At 34.0% G+C, this 18006-nt stretch overlaps 2 protein-coding genes across 3 annotated transcripts; both read right to left on the reverse strand.

Annotated features, from left to right (window-relative positions):
- Positions 1-6423: 6423 nt before the first annotated feature.
- Positions 6424-8484, reverse strand: LOC115698237 (probable glutathione S-transferase). Of its 2 annotated transcripts, none has more exons than XM_061101815.1 (3): positions 8424-8484; positions 7068-7481; positions 6424-6939 (listed from the first exon to the last, which is right to left on the reverse strand). In XM_061101815.1, exons 2-3 carry the CDS (start codon positions 7377-7379, stop codon positions 6601-6603), a joined length of 651 nt encoding a protein of 216 aa, XP_060957798.1. In that variant the 5' UTR covers positions 7380-7481; positions 8424-8484; the 3' UTR covers positions 6424-6600. The 2 variants fall into 2 exon arrangements, with proteins under 2 accessions (XP_060957798.1, XP_030481298.1); XM_030625438.2 differs by having other exon boundaries at positions 7068-7466; positions 8424-8479.
- Positions 8485-10112: 1628 nt separating this feature from the next.
- On the reverse strand, positions 10113-13239 carry LOC115696342 (uncharacterized). The gene is made up of 3 exons (XM_030623247.1): positions 12307-13239; positions 10568-12130; positions 10113-10382 (listed from the first exon to the last, which is right to left on the reverse strand). Exons 1-3 carry the CDS (start codon positions 13237-13239, stop codon positions 10113-10115), a joined length of 2766 nt encoding a protein of 921 aa, XP_030479107.1.
- Between the last annotated feature and the right edge of the window lie 4767 nt (positions 13240-18006).

Here is an 18006-nt window from a genome sequence, read left to right on the forward strand (position 1 = left end):
AAGAATACCTTTTATCCCGATTTTCTCATAAAAACTGGGATAAAAGAGTACTTTTTATCCCACTTTTTATAAAAAAAAACTGGGATAAAAAGTAACCTTTTGTCCCACTTTCTCTAAAAAAACTGGAATAAAAAGCCACTTTTAATCCCATTTTTTCTTTAGAAACCGGGATTGAAAGTCTCTATATTTAATACCAAAAAAAACTAATTGTATCAGTGTTATTTTCTTGTTGTTGCTTTCCTCTAGAGATGAGTTATTCAAATAATTACACTTACTTTACTATCCATTTAGCTATTCAAATTGTAAATTATGAAAGTAGAAACTTCTTAATTTGCATTTTATGATAAAATCCTTGAATTAAAACATTATTTCTGTATACAATACATGAATTTATTAGTAACTAATAGGATAAAGGGATAAGCTACAAATGATGGGATTACATATAATAAAACATGCATCTTGATATTTATCCTTCACAGCAAAGAGCTCCAAATGTATAAGGAAAACACGCCAATGATGTTAGGAATGGATATATCTACATGAATCATTTACAAGTATCCAAGACCAACATTGTTGTAACAAACTGTCTTGAAAGTACATGCTTTGAATCTGCAATACCCCAATCATCACTCCATGTATTATACCTAGATTATGGAAAAATAAAATATTGAAACTCATAAAATATAGCAAACATAAATATTTATCACATATATATAAACTGAGACACAATGACATTAGCATTTAGAGAATGACTTGAAGACTTCAAGACAATATCCTGAGTGAGCTTTAAAATACAAGGTCTACTTGGAATCAAATTTTAAGATTACATAAGTTGTGGCATTCATAGGAGTGTTACATGAAAGCAAAAGGCTGTCAAAAATTGTATCCAAAAAGAAATATCATAATAATTAAAATTATATATTTCAAACCATGAATCATTAACATTGAGATAGTGAACATTTTCCTTATGTACCTGATTAAAAATATAAATTTTAATAAACAACTAGTTAAGTAGATAAAAATGTTAATTTAAATAAATGATTTATCTATACCTTTCCGTGAAATGAACTTTTCTAGTCTCAATGTTTAGAAAACCAACTCCATTTCTTGATGCAAAAGCCCCAAGCTTTCTATTATTGGGTTGGAATCAAACATTTCAATATCAAAGGAAAATTAAGTTTTAATATAACTGAATGAAATAGTGACTATAACAACATAGATAGGTTCATAAGTGCAACTAGATTAATTGAGTCATGACATCCCACTGTCTAATTTCACTAGTATTTGTCAGAGGAGAAAAATGTAAGTTGTTGGATTGAAAATTTAGTTAATTAAGTGCACTAAAGTGCCCAACAAGTAGGTTGGACAACCATTTTTTTTTTACTGTAATAATTTACAAGAAAAAGAAATATTATTAGGATTTCAAAATTTGATCAAAAAGATATTTTATATTTAGAATGAGAGTAAGAAGATGAAACCAGAAAACTTATGTACCATCCTAGCTATGTCATCGCCAATCAATCTTATTATTAGTCTCTTAGTAAGCATTTAAGGTGACTAAAATATTTCCAAATGCTGAAATATCAACAAAATCAGTTAAATTTTCCCAACATAGTTTGAAAATAGAATCATTATATACAATCATCACTCATTCTATTTATATAAGTATACTTCAAAATGTTTTTTGATTAACCAAGTCTATTACAAAATTATCCCACTAAAGAATTTAAAAGCATACATGTGATCTTTTATCTACTTTTTAAATAAAACTAGTAGGATGTGCATGTTTTAGGTGATGCAATCTTTCTTAAAATGTTGAAAATCAATGAAAACAGAACAAATCAATCTTCTTATAATTCATGACAAATAAGAAAAATATCACAAAAAGACTACATAAAAACAAGAGCCACAACAAAAAAACAATCACTCTTTTCTACAAAGTACAATTGAGAAAATAATTGTTGTTAAGTATCATTGAGTAAATTTTACTAAAACAAATTCCAGTGTTTGATATGACTAACCCCCAACACAGGTAATATAGCAAATGTGAAAATGCAAATGCAAAGCAATGTGTAGTTGAAAGTGTTCAAAAAGGTTTCTATGAAATTGGCTACAGACTTGTCATGTTTTCTCAAAACTTTGGCTTGTTTCTATCTATTTCAAATCAAATATAAACACAATCATAAACAGGTCTATGTAGAACAAAACAAACATAATAAATATAGTATTACCTAAATACCAACCTGAGAAATATTTTCCGCAGCATTTTCATTAATTTGTTCTGAAGCAAGCGGCTTAGAGTCATCATGGGTGTTATTTTGCTCTATGGAATCAGTGGGAGGCTGAACTTGAACCTCTTCATGCTCTTCGTCGTCCTAAACACATTGGCACTTCAACTAATCAGTAATATATTATAAGGGAAAGGAGATGGAAAGGGATGAACATGAAATAAAACTTGATCAACTAACTTACATGATAAAAGATTTATAAAAACTTGTTTCTTAAATATGCAAAATACACACATGAACAAATAAGAAAGAGCTTTCTTGATTTTAATTCCCTTTAAGGCCCATTACAGATATTTTAACATTGATTAAAAACTAACATTACGGTCTCACATTTATTACAATTTATTTACTCAAAAAATCATCTAACGATTAAGTTCTTCAGATTACATATGAGATTACAATTTACTTTATCCTTTCAGAAAAAATTAGTCTTAACCCATCAAAGTTTAGCAAAAATTAACCTTTTCATTGTCGCTATCTGGGTCAGTCTGCGTCCCAGTCACTCGACGAAGAATCACTCGCTTCCTGCAAAATCACAATATACTGCTACATTCACGAAAACAATCATCATATGAAATTATATGTAGAGTTCAAAGTTAAAATGGTATTTATCTATTTTATTTTTTCTGTGCTTAATCATTTGATGAAAAAATCTATGACAGTCCGTTACAGTCCATGCCATCCCAAATACACAAAAAAATTTTATGAAAAAGATGAAACCAAAACTAAAGAAAATATATATACATCGAATTTAATATCACAAAAATCATGTGATATTTACAAAACAAAGCAAGAATCATACACCCATTTCAATATATAAATAAAATATAGAGTAAAACATATATTAAAATTAAATACATATATATATATCATATTCATCATACCTAAGATCAAAGTTTCAAGATTTGGATAAAAATGGAGGTTGAGAAGAGAGAAGGAGGTTTGGGAAGCTTTCGGTTTCAGAGAGAGGCAAATGGCACGATAGAGAGGGTTTCAGAGAGAGATAGGGGGCGACACGAAACAAAAATCGGTAGGGTTTGGCTGGGCTCTTCCATCATTTTTAAGCCCATTTTTTGAGAATTTTTTATCCCGGTTCTTACATATAAATTGGGATAAAAAGTTTCTCTTCATAGCATGTTTACTAATAAGTAATGGGAATCAATAGTAAGGTAATCATTCCCTTACATTTGTTTACTTACATTATTAAAATTAGGAAAGGGAGAACTTGATAAAATAAAGGAGAAAAGAAAGGGAGAACTTCTCCCACCAATTTTATAAGGAATGTCATTAAGGGTAATGGATTTTAATTATTTTTATTTTATTTTTAATATTAAATATATAATGACAATTTTGTCCTTTAAATATGTCTTACAAAATAACTACCATATAATATAATTTAACTCAAAAGGGCAATTTAGTCAATTTAAGCATTCCGATTACATTTCCTAATAAAGTAAACAAGATAAATCACTACCATTCCATTTCCAAAAAATTTTAGTAAACAACATATTACAAATATTAATTCCGATTATTTTTCATTTATTCAGTTACATTTCTCCTTTAATTTATTCCGATTCTGATTACTGTATAGTAAACGTGCCATAAATGTTAAGGCTGTGTTTGGAAAATACATAAAAATGACCCTTCCAATCCAGTTTTTTGTTTATTTGCCAAACGAGACCCTTGTTAGAACTTCTAAATTTTATTTCTTTCAAGCTCCAAATATAAAATTGGGATTAAAAGTTACACCATATCTTTTATCCCATTTTTTATTTTTCCAAGTGTAAAAAGTGGGATAAAAGATCCCTTTTCTTGTAGTGATTATTTTATAACATATTGAACAATATTGTCCCACATATATCAAATGTAAAAATATTGAGTCATATATAAAAACTCCTGGTCAACGGAGTTCTGAAAGAGATTATAAGTGTAAGCTCTTATTCCAAAGTTCTTTGCATGGATTTTACCACCTTGATAATCTAACTTGTTTGTTTCTTTTTGCAGGTTAACTTGAAAACTGACCTATACTTATTTCTGAGCCAAGTCTACAGCTCTCAAAGCTAATGCAACCACTAATGACTTGAAGAAGGCTTTAAAGGAGGTCAAGAAAGAGACTGAGCTGAAGGACTAGGAGCTGGACGAAGTAAACAAGCAATTTGCTTCTGCGAACAAGTCTATTGATGACTTATAGCAGCAAATAGAAGACATGTCGTCCACTGCCAAGCTCAAAGCAGACCTCAAGCGGGAATCCAAGAAGGTGCGGGATCTAACCGATGAAAGGGAAGGACTCAACACACTCCTTCAAAACTAAGAGGCCAAGGTCAAAGAATTGACTGAGGTTCTTCAACAAAAAGATGAAACTTTGCTGAAGGAGAAAATTTCCTTAGAGGAAACTTTCGTTGGTGAGCGAGAGTCATATCAAAAGGAGGTCGAGGACTATGAATCAGCTGTGTTGGAGGTTTTCAATGAGTTCTGGAGGGCGAATCCAAACACCAATTTTGGTTATCTAAAGAACCAAATTTGTTCTGAATTCTTCGATTATTGTGCAATGAATAAGCCTGAAGATGAAGCAAGGAAATCTAATGAGAGTTCTTCAGTCGCTCAGAATCAAGAAGACCCGACCGCTCAAGATCAAGTCCATGGGACCCCAATGAAGTAAACATTTTTTTCTTTGTTCGTCCTACAGGCCTTTTTCTAATACAATATAGGGCTGAACATTTAGATCCGCGAACCCGAAAAACCCGGCCACCCGTCCCGACCCGCTGCCAAAAAAACCGAAAAACATTAAAACCCGTGTGCTCGAGTCGGGTTCAACCCAAAATTACCCCACACGGGTTTCGGGTTCGGATATTAAAAAGTGGTTTTTTTGTAGTCGGGTTCTAACCCGTGACCTGAAAATAATATTAATTTTTAGTTTATACACTTTACTTTTTACTGTTCATTCAATACCTACCTAGTAGGTCGCTACAGTAGATGAATAGTTTTTCAAAACAATAAAAGTATGTCCTGAAGAGCATGAGTCATGTACAATGACAATAGTGGCATTTACGAAGTACTCTAATATTCCAAGGCAAGTGTACGCATTTATACTAAAGAAAATTAATTAATTAATTTTGTATATAAAAAGGTGCAGTGTATAATTATAACAACCTACTTTTCTTGGAAACCCAAAAGCTATGAGATAAAAATAAAAAGCCAATGTGATAAATGAAACTTGGTTGTTGAGCCTTTTCTTGGGAACCCAAAAGCCAATGTGGTAAAAATAGAAAAAATATAGAATTTTTAAAAATTAATATTCATTTGAGCTCAGAAATGACATTCGGGCTCAGCCCAATAACATCCGAACCCGACCATGCCCAACCCGTGCATACCGACCACCCGAAAACCGGGTTCGGTTATGCATTTCCAAGACTCGAAATCCGAAAATCCGAACCCGACTATCCGAAAACCCGAAAATCCGACCTGTGTGCAGCCCTAATACAATATGGCCGACCTAGCGAATTTTAGACTTAGACTTATATTTACATGTTGCTTAAGACAAACAGTTGGCTAAACAACTTTTAAGCCCAGACTTATTCTCCTTCTTATCTTAATGTAGATATTTTTCTTTAACTTTGAATTTTTCTTTTGCTTTTTGCTATAGCTTGTTTTCTACCAATGCTTGTGCTGGTATAGGTGTCTCCAAATGATTTAGCAGACTTTTGACTCTTGGTCACTTGTATTTTACAACGTCTATTTTGTCTATTTGGCTTTTTAGTAGTTAAATAACTTTCTATAGTTTGAAAAAAAGCATAAAATTGACACAATGTGAATGAGGATTGATATCTTTATTTATATATTGATCGGTATATGCTGTTACTGTTGTAACATACATCTATTGAATTATAAAAAGTTATTACATGATCTAGCTCATCTTTAGTTAATTAAAACATAAAAGTTTTGAACGGTATTTTCTTCTCAAAAGGCATTACTCAAAAGTAATGATTTTTAAACTAACTATACTTCGAAAGTGGTCATTTGACCTTAGCACCAGTTGATCAATTGTGTTGCTGTTTTTTAACAATGTTAGATCTTCTTCTTCTTCTTTTGAAAGAAATGTTAGATCTTTCAGTCATATATTTTTCACAAAATTATATAAGTAAAAAGACTAACATTCTCAATAAAGTTGGGAATTCTCTTACAAACAAAACTAAAGACTTAGAAAACAATGCAGCTTAATTATCAAACGAACGACAACAACATCCAGCATATTATTTATTATGATAATATGATACCATAAATTAAAGTTTAACTAATAAACTAGATGATTTTTTTAGTTGGTGGTATTCAAACGAGACTTGAAGAGAGCAATGAGTTCTTCTTTTGAAGGTGATACTTCCTTGATCACAGGATGAGTGGCAAAATCATGGCTCCATTTACAGAGCTTGGGAAACTTTGCCTCTGTCAATATCTCTACTCCCACAAGCTCTTGTACAGCTGGGATCCATTGGGCTATGAAGTTTCCCGTTATATCCACCAATCCAATGCTTTCTCCACCAAAGTACCTACCTTTCAACTCTTTCTCTAGAATTTCAAGATACTCACTTACTTCTTCTAATGCCTTTTTCCGCTCCTCCTTAACCCAGAAAGCTTTCCATGCAGTTGGCACGACCTGGGAAAAGACCATATTCAACGTCAAATTGTTACTTTACAGTAAACACATAAGGTGTTCGACGAAAGTTCAAGCTCAAAAAAATAAAAGACGTTTCATAAAAAGTTGATTATTGGAAGAATTGTTACCTTGTCTTCAATGAAACGACTCCAGAAACGGGCTTGAGCTCTTTCATAAGGGTGTTGAGGCAAGATGGGGTGAGTCTTCCATGTCTCATCGATGTATTCAAGAATTACAAGTGACTCTGCTAAGGGCTTTTCATTGTGGACAAAGGTAGGGACTTTTTTGTGAATTGGGTTGTATTTGAGGAGCGAAGCACTCTTGTTCTTCAGATCTTCTTCATAGTATTTGTATTCAACACCTTTGAGTTTCAGAGCTACATTCACTCTGTTACTAAAAGGGCTTCCCCTAGAACCATAAAACTTCACCATTTCTGCCATTATCTTATTTTCTTACTATTCGGGTTTTGAATCTTCAGCTGTGTTTGTTTAGCCCTGCCCAATAGTCTCTATTTATAATACAAATTTCTTTATAAGGTTATTCTTTATTAATTTATTTTTTTTTTTTGGTGGAGATGCAAAATGTCCTTAAATTTAAAAACTAAGTTAGTAAATGTCTACTTTTTAAAAAATTAAAAAAATGGCCAAATCTAATAAATTAGCTAATAAAAATTATAAAAATATATTTATCACATATTTTTTTAAAAAATATATATAATAATAAAATTAAGCTACATAATTTTTTTAGTATTGCATATTATTATATTGTAACAAAAATAAATAAATATATTAGATCATTTAAATATATACATCAGTATTAAATATATCATAGTATTGATAATTAATATACCGTAGTAATAAAATTATAGACCACAAAGAAATTATAACAATACTAAATTAATACTCAAAAAATATATATATCATGCTAACAAAATTATATATACCACTATTAAAATATGAATACATACCAAAAAATTTATATATAATAAAATAGAAACTAAAAATCATATTAAATAAATGATATATTATAGTTAACAAAAACCATATACCATACCAAAAAAAAAAACGTATATACCTACAATAAAAAATAAAACAAAATAATATAATATTATTAAAAAAAATTATATATATCATATTAACAAAATAGAAATATCATCTAAGAATAATAATATACCATATAACAAAATAGAAATATACCGTACGACAAAATCTATATACCAACAACCCAAAACAACTAATAAAAAATTAAAAAAATTAATATAACTTTAAAATAAAAAAGATTTTAACAAAACTAATATAAATATAACATAATGTTTAAATAATTTACTTCTAATTCTAATAAAATAAAAAAAAATTAATGATTTTAAAATGAAAACATTTATAAATATTATTTTATGATTTAGAGTCATTTGTTATATTTTTTTGAAATGAGAACATAAACTAACATAGTCCTATGATTTGGAACCATTTAATATAATTTCACACGTTTTTTTTTGGCAATCGGTGGAAAGTCTATAGTTGGTGGAAGAGTCTTTTACCTCTCTATTGACTAACTAATTTCATCTTGCAAATATTTATAACCTTATATTTGTTTGTTTTCTTAGGAAATAATAATAATTTTTAAGATAAACTCTATTATAGAATTCCATCAATGGATTTAAAATAATTTTAATTTAACTTTGTATTAAAATTGATTTTATCCTCGATTTTATCAAATCATCTTTTTATATGATTATTTATAATAATACTAATCTAAATTATATAATTGTCTTAGAATCAAAATTGTAAGTAAAGTATTCATTGCAAAAAAATTGTAAGTAAAGTATTAAATAAAAGATTAATTAAATTTCTTTTTGAAAAGAAAAATTAATCAAGTTTTGAGTTTATTTTTTAAGAATTTTTATAAAATAAATATATGATTATATTTTTTTTAACAAAATATCATAATTTTTTTTTATATGACTGAATTTGGTGTATATATTAAAAAAAATATATATTGGGAAATATTCACTGCTAAGTAAATGATGATGTAATAGCATACGAAATGAATTGGACTGGTCATTCACGTGAAGACATCAGTAAGCAATGATTCATTTTCTAGTACCAACCAGAACTTTCCAACCACACAAATTAATTTTTATGATTCTGTGTGAGGAAGGAAAGTCAAGTTGTTATGTTGACTACATGTTAATATTTAATTATAAAACACTATACACTATTGATGATATTTAATTATAAAGACCTAAAGAGCATACTCAATTGATGATATTTTTTTTTTTTTTTTGAGAAAACAAGCTGCAGAGAGAAAACACAACAAAGCACAAGCAGCTACAAAAGGAATTAGAAAAATTCCCCGTGGGCTTCTTCACGCAACCTGAGCGCCTCCTTAGCAAGCGAATGGGCCGTGGTGTTGTATTGGCGAGGTAAGTGCAACAAGGAAGCATAGGGAAGTTGGAGAAGAGGAGTCTAATCTGAGAAACAAGACCAGAAAGTGCAGAATGGTCTTTCCAAACACCGTTAACCTTGGAAACTAAATTCTGATAGTCTGAGAAGATGAAATTAGGCTTCAACTGAGAAGCAATACACCAAGAGATACCTTGCGACAGAGCCTGACCCTCTGCAAAAATAGGAGTGGATGCACCAGGCAATAGGCGGTTTTGCGAAGTAATAATTCGATGAGGACCAATCTTGAAAGTGAAACCAATCCCCGTTAAGCATTTGTTATGGTCTAAAGCAGCATCCACAAATAGGGCTGAGGAATCCTCATGAAAACCCTCAACTGAGCATGATTGGGGGTGGTGACTAAGCTGTTGAGCGACTGGAACTAATAGACCCTCAAGATTGATTTTTTGAGCATCATGGTATTCTTGTAAATAATTAAAGACAAACTCTTGTACATTGTTAGTAGCAAATGATCCCTTAAATAGTAAAGAGTTTCTTGTGTTCCAAATGTGCCAAATTATACCAACAAAAAGAGGAAAATCCTGTTTTGGAATGGTTTGCATTGCTTGAAGATAGAATTCCTGAATGTCAGTTCTTCGATAGTCATGGTAAAAAATTTTAAATCTTGAAAGCTTCCAAATCTGCTTTGCTCTGGAACATTCCACAAGGGCATGAGTGACCGATTCAATGTTATTACCACAAACAGAGCAAGAAGGTGTAGGGATTATTTTTTTATGAAACAGATTTAGGGCACAAGGCAAAAATATGGTGGAAAGCTTTCCAAGTGAAATGCTTGATTTTTGGGGGAATAGGAAGTGTCCAAAGAGTTTTCCACCACTGTTGAAAAGGGTTTGGGTTGGATGAGGAAGAGAAAGCAGAAATGGCAGCAGAGGAGGCTAGATGATAGGCAGATTTGACAGTAATAAGGCCAGAAGGATGAGAACCCCAAATAAGAGAGTCAACCAAAGTTGGATCCAAAGGAATTTGGAGGATATGATCCACCTGATAGGAGGGAAAAAAGTGTTTAAGTTTAGAAACATTCCAAGTAATATCAGGGTTGATGAAAAAAGAAACAAAAGCATTAGAAGGGTCAATGGGGTGCAGAAGAGTGGGTTGAGAAACACCAGGAATCCAATTAGAAGCAGACAGATGAAGATTATTACCAGCACCTATCTTCCAAACAAAACCTTTTTGGAGCAGTTGACCCCCCCAAAGAATACTTTTCCAAGTGAAGGAAAAATTGTAACGTTAGGAGCATGCAAGAAATCAGAGTTTTTAAAATAACGGGCTTTAAGAATAGAATGAAGAAGGGAATCAGGATCAGTCCAAATTCTCCAGGCTTGCTTGGCTAGAAGAGCTTGGTTGTGAAAATAGAGAGTTTTAAAACCCAACCCTCCAAAAAACTTAGAGACTGAGATGGCAGACCAACTTTTCCAATGAATCTTTTTAGTCTGGGAGGAACCCCACCAAAATTTGGAAATAAGACTCTGAATTTTGAGACAGATAGATTTTGGGATTTTAAAACATGACATAGCGAATGAGGGACTGGCTTGGACAACAGCCTTGATAAGAGTTTCTTTACCAACTCTGGAAAAAAGCTTATCATTCCAAGTGTTCATACGGGAGGAAACATTTTGGAGAAGATAGTGAAAAACTGAATTGGTAACTCTGCCCACACAATGAGGAACACCCAGGTACTTACTAACAAAACCTTCCCCTGCAAGATGCAGAGAAGTACGAAAGCTATGCTGAGCATCAGGGGAAGTATTAGGAGAGAAAAGAATGGAAGATTTATCTCTATTAACCAACTGACCCGTGGCTTGATGATAGAGGAGAAGGATAGCATTAAGAGATTCGCTCGAGCGAGGAGAAACAGGAGAAAACAACATACTATCATCTGCAAACAGAAGATGAGATAGAGAATGAGCCCCTCTACAAATTTTAATACCCGAGAAATTACCGTTAACTTCATGAAAACGGATAGCAGCAGAAAGGCCCTCAGCAACCAAGAGGAAAAGGTACGGAGAAAGAGGATCCCCTTGGCGAATTCCACGAGTAGAATGAAAAGGGTCGGAGAGTTTACCATTGAGAGATAAGCGATAGGTGATTGTGGAGAGACACTTCATGATAAGAGAGATGAAGGAAGGCGGAAAACCAACATGGGCAAGCATAAGATGAATGAATTTCCATTCAACTCTGTCAAAAGCCTTTTCCATGTCAAGCTTGATGGCAGCCCAACCCAGCTTACCAGAGCGCCTAGAGTGAATAGCGTGAATGATTTCATTTGCTATCAGGATATTATCAATGATTTGACGACCCTTGAGAAAGGCGCTTTGGTTTTTGCTAATAATCGAGGGAAGGACATTTTTGATACGATTAGCAAGAACCTTGGAAATGCATTTGTACAAAGTGTTACAAAGACTTATAGGCCTAAAATCACAGACAAGTTTTGGATTTTTCTTTTTAGGTATAAGAACCAAAATAGTCTCATTGATCAAAGAAATGTCACCCTGATGATTCAGAATGTGGAGCATAGCACGACAGAAATCCGAGCCAAAGATAGACCAATTTTTCTGATAAAAAAGAGGATTAAGACCATCAGGGCCCGGGGCCTTATCTCCAGAGAGACTGAATAAAGCATGTTTGATCTCAACCTCAGTAAATTTTCCATCAAGGAAAGTCGATTGCTCCGAGGAAAGCTTGGGACTGATCTCTTGAAGAATGGAATTGATAGCCACATCACAGACCCCCTGAGAACTGAAAAATTGGTGTAAAAGTTAAGGAATTGGGAAATGATTGTAGGAGAGTCATGAGTAATCGAGCCATCAGGAAGGGTGATATGTCGAATGAAATTATTCTTCCTTCGAATAGAAGCTTTTTGGTGAAAAAAATTTGTGTTCTTGTCTCCCGCACGAAGCTAATCAACTCTGGCTCGCTGCTTCCAGTAGACTTCATCCTTAAGAAGTAATCCATCTAACTCGGATTGAAGATGAGCGGCAAGAGTTAAAGATTGGGAACTAGGCTGGTGATCATTTAAGACTCGGTGAAGCTGAGCTTGTGTTCTAGAAATTTGGAGTTGGAGAGGATACTGAGACTTGCTCCAAGATTTAAGATTGGAGAGACAGGTCGATTGCTTGTGCAGAAAACATTGAAGCGGGGGAGAGACAGAGGAAGGAGAAGGAGTCCACGAGGAATGGAGAAGATTGAGAAACGAGGGATCAGTGAGCCAGTGGTTTTCCACATGAAAACGAGATGATTTACAATTATGAAGACTGATATCATCCAATATAACTTTGAGAACCCTGTGGTCGGATCCGTAAAAACCCAAATGAAAGAGAGAGGCATGAAGAAAGAGATTTTGCCAAAGAGGATTGGTGGTACACCAATCCAGACGCTCTAAAATTTGGCCATGCCTCCACGTAAATTTAGGCCCTGAATGATGAAGTGGGGTATGATCAAACTTATAAAGAAATGAATGAAAATGATGCATAGCATGAGGCGGAGGGGAAATAGTCGAGTTCCTATCACCAACAGATAGATAGTCATTAAAATCACCTATGACCAACCAAGGCAAAAGGGGAGCAGTGTCAAAAAGACAGTTAAGGAGAGTCCAAGTAACATTTTTTTGGTCAGAATAAGGTGAGCCATAATACCCAGAAAAGTGCCAGTTCATATCATTAAAATTATTTATAATACAATCAACATGGTTAAGGGAGTAAGAGATAACAGTAACATCAATACAATTGTTCCAAAAAAGCAAAAGACCCCCTAAACCCTGCCTAGGCACTTCTAGAACATTATCAAAATGAAGTTTGTTCTTGAGGTGCACTCCACGGCCAGCAGGCAGCTTCGTCTCCATAACAAAAAACAAAATTGGCTAGTGTTGCTTAACCAGGAGGGAGAGATTACGGAATGCTCAAGAACTCCCTAAACCTCGAGCATTCCAACTGTAGAGACTCATTTATCTCGGCGGGGCCGCGTAGCAGCACCCGCCGTTGGCTCATCATCAGACATTGAAGGAACCACGACGTCTTCAGTGACAACCGCCCGAGCTCTTTCCAGCATGCTATGCACAGAGCCTCCAACCTGGGCAGTTTGACGCGTGAAGGGTCGTCTGGTTCCAGAGGTGATTCCAGGAGAAGCAGTGGATCGTGGTTCCCCAATTACCACGCCCTTGCTTCCACGATTTTAGGGTGAAGGGCTGGGAGGCACAGCAATAGATTTTCCTTTGTCAATATGGATGGTAACAGAGTCAGTCATAATCGGTTGGGGTATGGTAGTGTGGGGTAAGGATGCAGGTAGGGAAATGGGAGGATGGTTGGAATCAGCAGTTACAGGTGCTTGGCATGAAACTGGAAGAGAATCAGAAGTTTCTACCCGGAGGAATTGGTCCACAGCTTGTTGAAGGGTTTGATCATCAGTCCTTGATCGAGGAAAATATTCTTCATAAGGGATGGAATTAGAGAGCTCAAAGGGGTTCCGTTTGTGCTGAGTGGAAGTAGTAGCACAGAGAGTTTCCGTGTATTCCAAGGCAGGAGGGACAGAGAAATTGTCGCATCACATAAGATATTTGGTGCACTTGTTGTAGGTGTGATCCACATGACCACAAAAATAACAGAAATTGGGAAGGCTTTCATACTTAAAACCAATCCATTTAGGGTCATTGATACCACGAAAATGAATAGTCATGCCCCGACGCAGAGGCTTGGTGATATCAAAAAGAACCCTAAGACGGAGGTAAGGACCGAAATTCTCAAGCAAGGAGAGAGGAAAGATTTCAATAAGCTCACCTATCTCATCAGCAATGAATTGAGCCAACTGAGGGCTTTTGAGACCAAACGGAATCCGATGAGCCTGGACCCAAAAGGGGACGTAACGGACAGAGTCAGGAGTTGGGGTAGGGGACACATCTGGGTGGGTGAAAACCATAAGAAATTTATCAAAATGCCACGGTTGTTCTTCAAGAACACGACGACGATCACCGTCGCATTGGAAAGAGGCAAGGAATAAGCCAGAGTGGTATTCGGAGATCTGAACAGGAAAACGGAGGGTCCAAGCTTTAGACATGGCTTTCTCTATCCATGAAGGTTTCACCGATTTGGGAGACAACAACTTGAAAAACAGACAGAAAGAGTTGGGGTCATTGGGTGAGTGCAAGGAAATGTGGTCAAACTCGTGAATAAGACTCTCTTCATCTTCAAGGGCAGAACGAGGAATGGGGTTTCGAGAAGAGGACGCCATGGAAATCACAGAAAAGGGTAAAACAGATTTGGAAAGAGGGAAACAAGAAGGTTGTGAAATGAAGCATTGCACACAGGTATTTAAATAAGTGGTGGCATAAAGAAGCAAGAGAAGAAGATACCTGGAAAAGAAAGGGCACCTCGAGGAGTAAATCGGTCCCTGAGCTGCCTCTTCAGTTTCTGCTAGAGCTGTCTGAAGATGGAGGCGATAGGTAATGATGAGATTGGGGTTAAGACAGAAAATATCCCAAATGACGGTTGGTTTAGCTCTGTGATTTCTCGAGGGATAGAGGAAGAGTTGGAGAGATTGCAGAAGCATTAATTGCGAGATTGATGGTGCCGCCAAAATTAAATGAAGATGTGAGAGAGAAAGAGTATTAAAGACTGTTTGTGCTCGAAAAAATAGGGGATTTTTCATAATGATTAGGATGCCGACTTAAGTAATAAATGCAAGACCAGAGTGAGGGGAGATAATGTGGAGTGAGGATCAGAGAAAAAGGATCTAAAAACAGATTATATTGAAGGAGGAAAGAAAGCAAGAAAATCTTGCAAAGATTGAGACCAGAGCAAAGCCTGTAAGAAGCTTCAATTGATGATGTTGAATAACTAAGAGAAAAAAATGAGAAATGTTATAAAATAACATAAAATAAAGAGAAATAAGTGAAAAGAGAAGTGAGAGAATGAGAGAGTAAATAAGAATTTTTTAGTAATTTATTTTAATTTAGTGAACTCATAAATAGAGATGGAAATTTATACAGCGGGGATGGGTAACCGCGGGAACCAGCCCCTAATGGGATGGGGATTCCCTGTCTTGGGGGTTAATGGGACGGTGGTGGGAGACAATTTCAATACCCGAAGCGGGGATGGGGCGGGGGCGGGGATAATACTATCTGTTGGGTTTTATGCCCTAAATAAAACTCATTTCAATATAATCAGATTTACTTATTAATATAGATCAGAAATAACATTTAATGTTGCATGGTTCACATGATTTATTTCATGATTATATGTACATAATGTATAGATTCATCTGAAACCCTTTTCACATACTTGATCCTGTTTATTGTGCCGTCAACACATTGGAAAGTAAACATGACTATGTGAATAAAGTTTCCTAGATTTATCAGACACAGGGTTTTACTGATATGATAATCTACAACAAGAGTTTACTTGTATTTGGAGAAATACTATGTTCTTTCCAGAACATTGGTTAAAGTAAAGCTCAGGTTGGATGCATGGAGTATGCATCGGAAGGGACCGATATTGAACTTTGACTTAGATTTATTAAACTTACCGTAATATCTATTCAAGTCAATATCGCCTAGTTGATCCTAGATCAAATGTTCTTAATCCTGTTATGATTAGGCTCAATCTTGAAAGGCTATTCGTGTTCTTTGATTTGTTAGTTAAGCCTACTTTTAGGTCAGGGTGATACAGACATTTTGGGAACACGGTAGTGCAATTGAGTGGGAGCGCTAGCATAAACATGGAATCTATAGCTTCTATCTGGCGAATAGTAAGCAAAGGATGATCTCCTTCGAGCTTGACCAAACGAACATAAATGGTGGAGTACTCATTTCACATAAGCTGAAATATCATTTATACGGGGTCAAGTGTTTTAAGGAATAAATACATTGTAGGGTGTAACGGTAATTTAATCCCTTTACAGTGTAGATCATTCATATAGAGGATCATTGATCACATTAGGATTATAACAATGGATAACTAATGATGTGTCTATATGGTGGAACATATAGATCATTCTATATACTGAGAGTGCAATTCTAAGTTCTATGCGTGGATTCAACGAAGAATTAATAAGTTAGTGAATTTTAGTGCTAAATTCTTGATCTACTTATTGGAAGCTCGGTTATATAGACCCATGGTCCCCCCACTAGTTGAGATAATATTGCTTGTAAGACTCATGTAATTGGTTTTGATTAATCAATTATAATTCACGAATTAGACTATGTCTATTTGTGAAATTTTCACTAAGTAAGGGTGAAATTGTAAAGAAAGAGTTTATAGGGGCATATTTGTTAATTATGATACTTTGTATGGTTCAATTAATAAATATGATAAATGACAATATTATTTAATAATTATTTATAGTTATTAAATAGTTAGAATTGGCATTTAAATGATTGAATTAGGAAATTGGCATTTTTGAGAAAATCAGATACAAAAGGTGTTAAAATTGCAAAATTGCAAAGCCCAAGGCCCAATCCACTAAGTGTATGGCCGGCCACCTATGTAGCTATTTTAAATTGATTTTTTCATTATTTTAATGCCATATAATTCAAATCTAACCCTAGTGGAATGCTATAAATAGATAGTGAAGGCTTTAGGAAAATTACACTTTTCTTCAGACTTTCTGAATCAGAAAAAACTGAGCCTTCTCTCTCCCTATCTTTAGCTGACCACTCTCTCTCTTCTTCCTTAGAATTTCGAAATCCTTAGTGTATGAGTAGTGCCCACACACATCAAGTGATACCTCAATCATAGTGAGGAAGATCGTGAAGAAAGACATTCAGCAAAGGAGATTCAGCATCAAGGATTCAGAGAAAGAGATCCAGGTTCAGATATTGATAATGCTCTGCTACAGAAAGGAATCAAGGGCTAGATATCTGAATGGAAGGAGTCATTATATTCCGCTGCACCCAATGTAAGGTTTCTTAAACTTTATATGTGTTTATTTCATCGTTTTAGAAAGTTCATATTTAGGGTGTTAATCAACATACTTGTGAGTAGATCTAAGATCCTGGTAAAATAATTTCCAACAACTGGCCTCAGAGCCATGGTAATTGATTTACTTGCAAGAAATTTGGACTTTAAAACGATTGTTTGTATGTTCTTTGGATGGTATCATGTTGTATTGAGTGTTATTTGATGATTGATTGATGTTTGTGAAATTTTCGTGAAAAATAATTGCGATTTTATCTCTGGAATTATTTTTATTTGATAGTATGGAAAAAATTAAGCAATTTAGCCTTTTACAGAACTTAATTTGGATTTTATTTGAATTAGTTATGATTTTTTGAAGATTTGGAAAAATCGGGGCTGTGCTGATTTTTTCCTGCGATCGCAAATCTGTCCGTACAGTTTCGAATTTTTTTGTTTTTCTTAGATTTTTCATGCTTTTTCATGGAATTAACTTCCAATTTTTTGTATAGTTTTGTATTTATACTATTACTATTCCTAATTCAATTCTAATTATCATTTTGAATTAATTTAATATTTTTTTAATTTAATTCAAGATATTAGTGTAATTTGAATTTGAATAGAATTAGTATCTATCTTCTTGCTTAAAAATCTATCTTATTTTTAAATTTGATTATATCTTATTTTTTTAAAATTTAAGGTCAGATTTTATAAGATATTTATAA

This window comes from Cannabis sativa, chromosome 7 (assembly GCF_029168945.1).
Source record: "Cannabis sativa cultivar Pink pepper isolate KNU-18-1 chromosome 7, ASM2916894v1, whole genome shotgun sequence".
Lineage (NCBI taxonomy): Eukaryota > Viridiplantae > Streptophyta > Magnoliopsida > Rosales > Cannabaceae > Cannabis > Cannabis sativa.

Excerpts from the sequence above, each read along its gene's own strand:
- LOC115698237 (XM_061101815.1), bottom strand. The coding sequence starts at position 7,379 with ATGGCAGAAATGGTGAAGTTTTATGGTTCTAGGGGAAGCCCTTTTAGT. Across the intron at positions 6,940-7,067 it reads GTCGTTTCATTGAAGACAAG|GTCGTGCCAACTGCATGGAA; the intron begins GTAACAATTCTT and ends GTCTTTTCCCAG.
- LOC115696342 (XM_030623247.1), bottom strand. The coding sequence starts at position 13,239 with ATGGAGACGAAGCTGCCTGCTGGCCGTGGAGTGCACCTCAAGAACAAA. Across the intron at positions 12,131-12,306 it reads ACTGGAAGCAGCGAGCCAGA|GGGGTCTGTGATGTGGCTAT; the intron begins GTTGATTAGCTT and ends TTCAGTTCTCAG. Across the intron at positions 10,383-10,567 it reads GGGTCAACTGCTCCAAAAAG|GTGGATCATATCCTCCAAAT; the intron begins GTTTTGTTTGGA and ends CCCTCCTATCAG.